The sequence below is a fragment of the Penaeus monodon genome, chromosome 4, assembly GCF_015228065.2.
Source record: "Penaeus monodon isolate SGIC_2016 chromosome 4, NSTDA_Pmon_1, whole genome shotgun sequence".
NCBI lineage: Eukaryota > Metazoa > Arthropoda > Malacostraca > Decapoda > Penaeidae > Penaeus > Penaeus monodon.
Window position 1 is genome coordinate 23,810,889 of NC_051389.1, and position 10,000 is coordinate 23,820,888.

At 34.6% G+C, this 10,000-nt stretch overlaps 1 protein-coding gene across 1 annotated transcript in view; it reads left to right on the forward strand.

Annotated features, from left to right (window-relative positions):
• Positions 1 to 5,078, forward strand: part of LOC119571069 (citramalyl-CoA lyase, mitochondrial-like) — a 13,825-nt gene extending 8,747 nt beyond the window's left edge. The window contains exons 5-8 of the mRNA XM_037918533.1: positions 111 to 224; positions 1,705 to 1,766; positions 1,901 to 2,017; positions 3,747 to 5,078. Of these exons, the coding sequence (XP_037774461.1) occupies positions 111 to 224; positions 1,705 to 1,766; positions 1,901 to 2,017; positions 3,747 to 3,833 (380 nt within the window). The 3' untranslated portion in view covers positions 3,834 to 5,078. The remainder of the gene's footprint in view (positions 1 to 110; positions 225 to 1,704; positions 1,767 to 1,900; positions 2,018 to 3,746) is intronic.
• Positions 5,079 to 10,000: the final 4,922 nt, after the last annotated feature.

The following is a 10,000-nucleotide window of genomic DNA, read 5'->3' on the forward strand; positions in this document are numbered from 1 at the left end:
ATAATTGTTCATCTGTTACTGTTAGTGTTCTATTAGAGCAATATAATTTTGTATACATCTTTTTTATATTAGACCACTTCCATCTTCTTTATTGTAATTTGTATTTCCAGGTGCTACAAGGACTAATGAAGCCAAGGAGTTATCATTTGCAAGACAATATGTTGTTACTGTAGCAAAGGCTTTTAAGCTGCAGGCTATTGATCTTGTGTACATTGATTACAAAGGTCAGTTGAGGCTTTTAAAGTTCAGCCATTTGATTTTGTTGATATTACCTGTCGAGGTGAGTACAACCTGAAATTTGTTTTTAAAACCACTATTGATTCTTTATTCTGTGTGTTGATTAGAAAGAGAAAGTGGAAGTATTTACACTAAACCTATTCACTCTTGCCTGCATGGATAATGTAGGATAGGTAATCTAGTTTATGCTGAGTATGAGTGCAAGTAAGAGCATTAAGCTCTGGTTTTGAAGGGAAGTTATGTAGATTGTTCATATTGTTCATATAATTTACAAGAGAAAACTGAATACTGGCTTTAAAACTACAGACTGTTTATCTTTGTCATATTACTTCTCAGGCTGTGTATCTTTTATTTGTGTATAAGGGTTATTAATTCAATCACTATGGATTTATGTATTGTTTCAAGTATTTTTTTTGTGAATTTTGTTAGGTGCAGATGGCTCCACTTGTTCTTTCAGTAGGCCTTAGTGACCACTCCTGATTTCCTCATTCCTTGAAATTACGGGAAAATGTGTTTTACTTTCTAATACTATTGATATCAATACTATTATTCTTCCTATTATTATTATTATTATTATTATTGTTATTAGAATCTTGGTAACATTGAAGACAAAGTAATAACACAAAAGAAAGTTTCCAAAAATCAAGAAACAGGGTAAACAGGTGAGATAGGTAGGACTGGTAACTGACTCCTTGGTGATTAAACACTTGTAGAGCCAGCTATGTGTAATTACAATAAATGAACTTACATTACAGTGGACATGGCATGTATTCTTGCCATCCATGCTAATTGGGTTAGAATAAGATGAGGATATCTAACTTGTTTTGATTCTTGTCTAAGTAAAAATTTGAAAAGTATGATCATACACAAAACATGATACATGATAAACATTTGTTATACATTTATTTAGCAAGAAAGGCAGTTATACACAGCCAGTTACCTTTAATGCATTTAATGAAAATATCAGAAACTAAGGAATTTATCAAGCCTTCAGCATTTTTTATTTTCTTACCATATCTCTTTATATTTATCAAATAGTCCTTCATTTGATTTTTTAGATATTGAAAGAAGAGCTTATTTTTATAAGAATATGACTATAATCATTAATGATAAGTAGGATATAAAAGTGAATGAAAAACAGTATGGAGTGTGAGTATTTTGTATGAAAATGTATATGAATGTATAGTGCATTTACATATATTTTTTTTAACCTTCATCCTCTTCTTTTATCAGTAACCATACATTTTTCTCTTTATTTTTTTGCATATAAAAATCTATCATCTTGTTTTATTTGGATAGTGTATGTACAGTTTCACTTTTCCATATATATTGTACACAGATTAACTATTCAATAAGTTTTTAGATTATGTACACTGGTACCTTCTTAACTTTTTATATCACTATGGGAGCATACTATACACAGGTAGCTGTGGGTGATGTAAATACAAAACACTTATTTATTTTCAGATTTGGCAGGGTTGAAAGTCCAAAGTGAAGAAGGAGCTGGTATGGGTTTTACAGGCAAGCAGGTAAGATTCCTTTGTTTAGATACCACATCTAGTGCTGTGACAGGCCAAGGGAACTGCTTTATTGCCGTGATGCCTACTGAGTTCCATCAGATACATGGGCTTAAAATATCTGCATTTTACAATCCTTTCTTCAGGTAATCCACCCTGGGCAGGTGCCGGTTGTACAGGCTGCATTTTCTCCAACTCCAGAGAAGGTTGAGTGGGCCAAGGCTCTCATTCAGGCCTTTGAGGAACACCAGAAGGAAGGAAAGGTGTATATCATTTTATATATATATATATATATATATATATATATATATATATATATATATATATATATATATATATATATATATATATATATTAATATTTTTTTTTTTATATTGTATGAACTTTTTTTTATATGCATCATATATATTTAAAGTTTTATATCTCACTTTTTTTTCTCTCTCTTCCATTTGATTCCAATATTAACTCAATGCCACCTGGAAAATGCTGTGCTCATTTAATTTTTTTTTATGAAATATCTCTCAACATAGATAATAATGCTTACCCACAGAGGAGTCAATTTATGACCTTACCTGATTTCACCTTTCCTTGTATTGGTGGGAAAAATGTTTTTTTTTTTACTAATGCTATCAATATTGATGATTTTTATTATTTTTATTATAGACATTATAATTACTGTAATGTTATAGACATTAGTAAAAGCAATATAAGATAATGTTAAATCTTTTCGAAAATCAAGGAAAGGGGTATACAGGCGAGACAGGCAGTACTAATTGGCTCATTGGTGGCTTAGTACAAGTGTAGCCTTCTATGTGTAAAAACAATTAATAAAGTAAACTCACAGTAGCCTTGGCATGTACATACCTGCCATGCCCGTTGGATTTGGGATAACATAGGATAATGTGGAGAGGATGATATACTTATGATAAAGGGTCTTCCCAAAGTCTTTGAAACATAGAAAAGGGATAGCAAGACCTTCATTGTATTTGAAGAGTGAAAACATCAAAGCATTTAGTAGAGTAGGACTGTAACTCACTAGATAAAGGTATTATTTGTAAACTTTACTGATTACTCTTTAATTTACAATGCTGACCCAAATTTTTTGCTCCCACAAACTGATGATCAAATGTGCCCTCTTGTGTAGATTGACAAGTTCCTTTAAAGCTTGACACCAACTGTCAGCATTCAGTGGAAGCAGAACAATAGCAGCTGATTGCACATAGTTATGTGTGTTTTTAGCATTTCATAGAGGTATTTGGCCAAGTATAAACTCCATAGCAAATATATGTTTCATGAAAAATAACCACTATGTATGGCATCTATTGATCATGTCAGTCAGCTCTATCCATAACAAGTTTTATTTTTCCATGACTGTGTGTGTGTGTGTGTGTGTGTGTGTGTGTGTGTGTGTGTGTGTGTGTGTGTGTGTGTATGTGTGTATGTGTGTATGTGTGAGTTTGTTTGTTTGTGTGTTTGTTTTTGTGCCCTTGTGTGTATGTGTGTAATGCATATGTTTGCAAGCATGTATGTGTTTGTGTGCATGTGTGTGTACATATGTGTATGCTGTGCATGTGTATGTGTCTTGTGTGTTCTAATTTACAGGAGATCATAATCCCCCCATTCCCATCCCATTTCTGCCACCTTTTCAGCTTTGGATATATGTCTGGTCAGCTGTTTTTGACTCCATCTTAAGATTCAACCATCAGTATTAAAGGGTTTATCAGAATTAACTTATTTAATTCCTAAATATTACTGATTGTTGAGAGAGGTTCATCTAATAAATATTCTTAGATTAACATTTTCATTGTTTCAGAGTAAGGGATAGTGTTTTTAATGTGTTCTTGCATTAGCAAAGTGAAAAGATCCCATTGCCATTACTCTCATTACCCATCATTTTTTTTCCAGTAACACTAAAATGTTTTATTTTTGTATTTCTCTTGAATTATATATAGATTGTTCACTAATATTCCTCTCTCTTTATTCCCTCCCCAGGGAGCCTTCACATTCAGAGGTAACATGATAGACATGCCACTCCTCCTGCAGGCACGCAACATTGTGCAGTTGGCATCAAGTCTGTAAGGATTAGAAAGAGTTACTGAAAATGTGATAAGGATAAATATCACACTAGGTGTTGATGATTAACTTTTTGAAATATTATGCATTTTTCTTTACCTCATTTTATATGAAACCAAAGTACTCAGAATGTGAGAAAAATAATGCAAATGAAAATGTTGATTAATTATCATTAAATGGGGATGTGTTGCTAACATAACTGAACAGATATACGAGTATGTAGGAATCAAAATTACAATTTTTTTTTTATGTTGATGGCAGAGAAAGAAGGAGAAAATAGCCAAGAGAACAATAATAACATTAACCATCATTAGAAAGTATGAATATGTGTGGAAAAAAAAAACTTCAGTGATTGGTCTTTCTGATTTTAGTACTAAAGAATAATGTCATTAAACTAATTGAAAATTTTGAACTATAGAGTTTCATCCTGGAGTGATTGTACCCTTTTGGCTATTCAGATGAACCAGACCACTTTAACCTAGTCCTAGTAACTCTTAAGTGGAGTAGCAAGTAGGCAGACTTCCACTTGCCATTCTCTACATGGATGTAATATTATGCCACCCACTGTATAAGGGTTAATAAGAAAACTAAAGAAGTGTCTAGCAGGTCAGGAAATGCTAGTTTCATATCCTGGTGGATCATTAATTATTTATTAACTGTATCCTAATTTCTTTAGTAACAGGGCACAACATTTCAAATCTAAAGGCATAGAAGAAAAATGAAATACATAAAACAGGTATATACCCAAATATTTTAATCATCCAAGATCAAATCATCTGGGTATGTCAGGTATATAAGGTGGACCTAGGGACTCAATTATACAGATAACAAATATTAGTTGGATGAGAAATAAACAAACAGCCAAATTACACTGAAGAAGACTTTGGTTGGCTTCTGAACCATCATCTGGACATCTTAGGAAAAAGATGATTGGGGAATCCAAGAATGATTAGTGGGTAGTAAGAGAATCCTCTTCAGAAATACCATGACAACAGGAGAAAATGCAAGCTTTGGATTGCTAGAAAAATATTATTGTATTTTTTTTCTGATGCCTAGCAACTTATCAGGGCATCAGGAATGTTGGAACCAGAAATAATCCTGTGAGGTAATAATTGACTTTTTTATGTCAATTTCAAATTTATCTCCAAAATGAGTAAAGGAAAGCTATCTTTAACCTTTACAGTATATTTACTTTTGTACTTGTAATGTAAATATGAGAATATTTTGTGTTAATAGATGTATATAGATGATGATTTTTTATTATTTTCCTTCAGTAAAATGTCTTAATTATTTTGTTGATGATATTGTTTGTGATAGTGAGAATCTTCATGAGACTGGTAATGTTCATGATAATGATTATAATGAGGATATTTTTGAAATTGATAATGATGGTGGCAATGATGTAATAGTCAAGATGGTCATAATGGTGAGAATCATGATGGTAATGAAGATGATTATGAATTTAATAATGTTCATGAAAGTGAGAACCATAATGGTTCATTACAATTATGAAGAGATATTTCTAGTATTATGAGGTAGCTGTTCCCAGAGTATGGGTCCACTGATTTGTATTTCCTTATGCATTTTCATATATATTAAAAGAACATATATTGAAATGGACAAGAACCCCTGTTTCTGTATATACTCTTTTTACATGCAGAAACTTCACCTGTCTTGTCACATCTGATGTGTTTGCTTATTGACTGCAAAGACAATTACCTGTAAGGATAATCTCCCAGTATAGATTGAATGCACTTGTCGTGATTACATTTGTATTGGATGTTCATTTTGTTATAATGTCTTTTGCCACTCCTGTAGCAAGATGTTGCAATGTATATATTTCTTTATTTGTGCATTATTGACTGAATTTCATATCTTCAAGCAATAGTTAAGAATGCTGAGAGCAGAGTTTGTTCATCAGCCATACTTCTTTCAGCTGCAATTTAATTCTTTGTGTTTTTATTAAGTCCAATATAAATGTTGTCAAGATCATATATATATCAAAGTATGTGTGCTCTTAGATTTATTCTACATAAGTGCTTGATATGCTATAGCAGTCTTTGAGATCTGTGATTGTGTCACTAGATATATATGTTAGCCATGTTTTGGCAGATGCTTATATTAGAATTCATTTAGAATGCTGAAATATCTTTGTTTTCATGAGAATCTGTTGATTCTTTCATATGAGTTTATTTGAGAAAACAGATATTTTGAAAAATTGCAGTTTTGATGGAATGCAAGCTCTATTAACTCTCTTTCAGTTAGCATGGATTTGATTCCCATAGAGTGAAAATTGTGAGGGTGAGAGTCCTTCTTCTAAAGAATATTGTATTCATATAGCCAGCATAATAAATGTACACTAACGCTTTCATGCATGCACACATGCACGCTTGCATGCTCGTACACCCAGACACACATAACCCCACAAAAAATACCCTCATCCCCTCCACACACACACACACACTTGCTCACAGCCCCCCCCCCTACACAAGCTACATCTATTGGCATGATAATTATTATCATTAAAAGGAGGAAGTTTCATCCAAAAGTTCTGGCAATGTAAAGTTTTGTTCAGTTTTCCTCTTGTGAAACATGGATATTTTTGGAAGAAGGATTTCATATGGATGACATATATGCTACCTTCAATTTCTGCATGCAGCAAGTATATACTTTCACAAACATTTAGTCCAGATTTCATTGGAAAACTCACTTGGTTCAAAAGTTACTGGTGTTGAAATGTTGCCTAACTTTGAATGTGACTTTCTCAGAATTTTATAAATGGTGATTGGTACCCTTTTAATGTGGAGGAGCTCATATCACCTGAAAAAAACAATAGAGGGCAACTCCATTCAATGAGAAGTAATAACTTTGTAGCTATTGTTATAAAGAAAAGTGTGTTATTTTTTACCATCAATTAACATCAACTTCTTGGTTTTACCTTTTATGTCAGTGTATGCTCAAAAAAAAAAAAATTATAGGAAGAGGAATACTTAGAAAATTAATAATAATAAGAAAGAAGAAAAATATAAACATAATAATAATAATAATAATAATAATAATAATAATAATAATAATAATAATAATAATAATAATAATAATAATAATAATAATGATGATGATCATGATAACAGTGATAATGATAATAATAATTGTAATAATAATAATAAAGTGCAGATGAAAATATAATAGGCAGACTTGTGCAGCAACTATAAAGCATCATTCCATTTTCTCTTGTGTTCAGTTCAGCTTAGTGAGTTTTGCAAAGGCAGACTTTGCCTGAACCTTCTGCTTTATGAATCTGCCTTTCTTTCCAACCACTTAAAGCTGTCTCATCTGGTTGTAGATGGATTGCCTCTACTTCCTATTTTTTTGTACATGTGAACCCTTTCTCAAACCTCGGATACATCCACCCCAAAATCTGCCATTCCATTTGGAATTGAATCGAGATAAAAGAAATATATACACAGCAGTCTTTAATTACCTAATTGTAATGAAATATTCTGTGGAGGTATGATTTCATAGAATATTGATATAAGCACTGACAACAGTTTGGTCCAAGGTTTGTATACCTTGGTTTGTTCAACAGACCAGTTCATTCTTTCTGTCAGAGCTGTGGTAGCAAAGGTGGGATCCAGGACTCCACTTCTAACATGTATTTGCCTGTGATTATTGAGAATAACAACCTCAGAGCAGGTTTCAAGCACCTTAGCAATATGGTAGCCAGTTACCTTTTTTTTTTTTGCTTGCCAGGAGATAAGATGGGTGGTGGGCATGAAAATTCCCCCTCCCTATAATGGCACAGTCCTATCACAATGCTGCAGCCCTCACCAATATTTAAACCTCTATATTCTCACCTGCTGACCTAGAGGGGACCCCAGTCAGATGGATCTCAACAGTGAGATATTTGACTCTTATATGCACAGTGTACAGAATATTTAATTCTGGAATGGGATAGTCACCTTGACCAAGGAGACTGGAGTCCTGGCCCTGGCTGTGCTTAGCAGTACAAAGGGATGATGCACTGAAATGCAAACCGCATCTCCTGTTAGGTTTCTTGGAGCACGGCAATGTTGACTGCCCAGTTGTTGAAGAATGGCATTCTTGAAGTCATTGATGTACCACTACAGTATGCTTACAATGGGTGCCATCACGCCCTCTGTGTCATCACGACATATATAGCATTTGAGATGTTGTGGAGTTCACGAATCTCTTCCAAGCCTTTCTTACCCTCTGAACATCCACAAGGGGAACTGTTTTGTGTCGGAAATATCTATTGGAGGGTCTGATTGGGAGGGGCATCCTTTCTCCTGAGAGGAACGGGAGCCTTTTCTCGTTTGGTTTGTCAGCAGACATGGGTGCCTGAGGATGTAAGTTTGAGGTCTGGGAGTTTATCAGGACATTGAAGCCTGAGAGTTGCTTGATTTCCCTACAGAGCATACAAGGATCCAGACACTATATTTTTAGCACTTAGGGTGATATTCTGTTTCTCCTTGTGTGCTGTAACTTAAATTTCTGTTTTGTGTAACATTCTGTAGTAACCACACTTGGGCCTAGGCATTTGCCACACAAGTTCTAAGCTTGTAGGTGTCCCAATGTCCCAAGTACAAGGGAGCTATCATATCAGATTTTACAGGGTAATGGGAAGCTATAAGCAACCACTCCATCATACTGAAAGCGGTTATGGGACTGTCCAACAACGCGACGGTGAAGCAGCGGCGACTTGACCCTAACCTGCTCAAACAGACCGGCCATGACCGAGCAAGGCCGCCCACATTGCAAAATAAGGGCCATAAAGTGCACATGTACGGTATCTATCATCAGCGATTATACTTATATCTATTACAATCATATTTATATTTTTTATATATAATTATATTATATATCATATTTTATTCATCACAAATAACCATATTCTTACTTTCATGGATAATTCAAGGCCCGAGATCAAGGAGATTCAATGTCCTAAGAGACAAGTTAAGAAAAACGCCTCTGAAAGTTTGCTTCGTTAATTGAAATTCAGCAAATAATAATTCACGATTTTTTTCTCTATGGCTAATCAGAATGTGTTGCATTAGTGTAATCCTTTTAAAGACACACTTTTCCACAACAAAAAAACGAATATTTTTGCTGACTAACTGATAAACAGTCATTTATTGATGTTTCCATCCCTCCCCCTAACTCATTTTCTATTTTTTTTATAGACTATAAAAATAAATGTACTTCCTAGACAATAATTTCATTCACATTATTTTTTTTTCTTTTTGCAAATGTAAAATCTATTGCATGTATACTGAAAATTACATTAACTTTAAGGAAAAATAGAATAATAAAAGCGGCCTAAATTTTTCCTTTGCTATATATTCAAAATGCAGCCATTTGTGGCTAGAGTTGTGCGTTGGGATATAAAATCTTCAGTTGATTTGATTCGCAGCAATGCTCTTGTTGCGTCCCTAACGCACTAATGACATTTGCCTTTATAACATATATAGAAACAAAAAAATCCAATTCGGAAGTAGGCTTATCTCAAAATTGGCATTTTTGTACATTGCCCCTCCTAACTCTCAGCGCCATAATTATATGTATATATATTATAAATAATTGCACCTCTGTTTGTTATAAATAACCGTATCTACATTTATCATAGAGAATTATATTTATCATAATTATATCCATAATTATCGTAAGCGTGTGCTGAGCCTTCTAACCTGACGTCCACATGCCTGGTTACCGTGGCAACTCCAGCACTCCCCCCCCCTCCCCGCTACTTCGCAGCAGATTCTAGATCCCGCTTCACTTAGCTTCGCGAACATCCTCAAGGGGTCGGCGGTTCGCGTCCCACCAGGCCCGAGAAGTTTCAACTGTAGTCTGGAGGCTACTGCTATGGCTGGCCACTTCGGTGGATAAGGACTAAGCTCAAACACGTGGGTATATGCAACCCTACCCAGGCGGGTGGGTCAAGGTGAGGTCTCTATAGACCTTGGGCCACAGGGGCGTCTGAGGTATAGGGACTATTTGGTAAGCCTTTCCCGTGAGCCGTTCAGCAGGGAAACCACATCCCGGAATGCGAGGGGCCATCTACAGGAGTGATTCATCTGGGTTAGGTTCAAGCCCAACTGCCACGACCAGGCGTTTCCTGTTTCGGTGATGCAGTGGCCTGATGTTACATTGTCCCG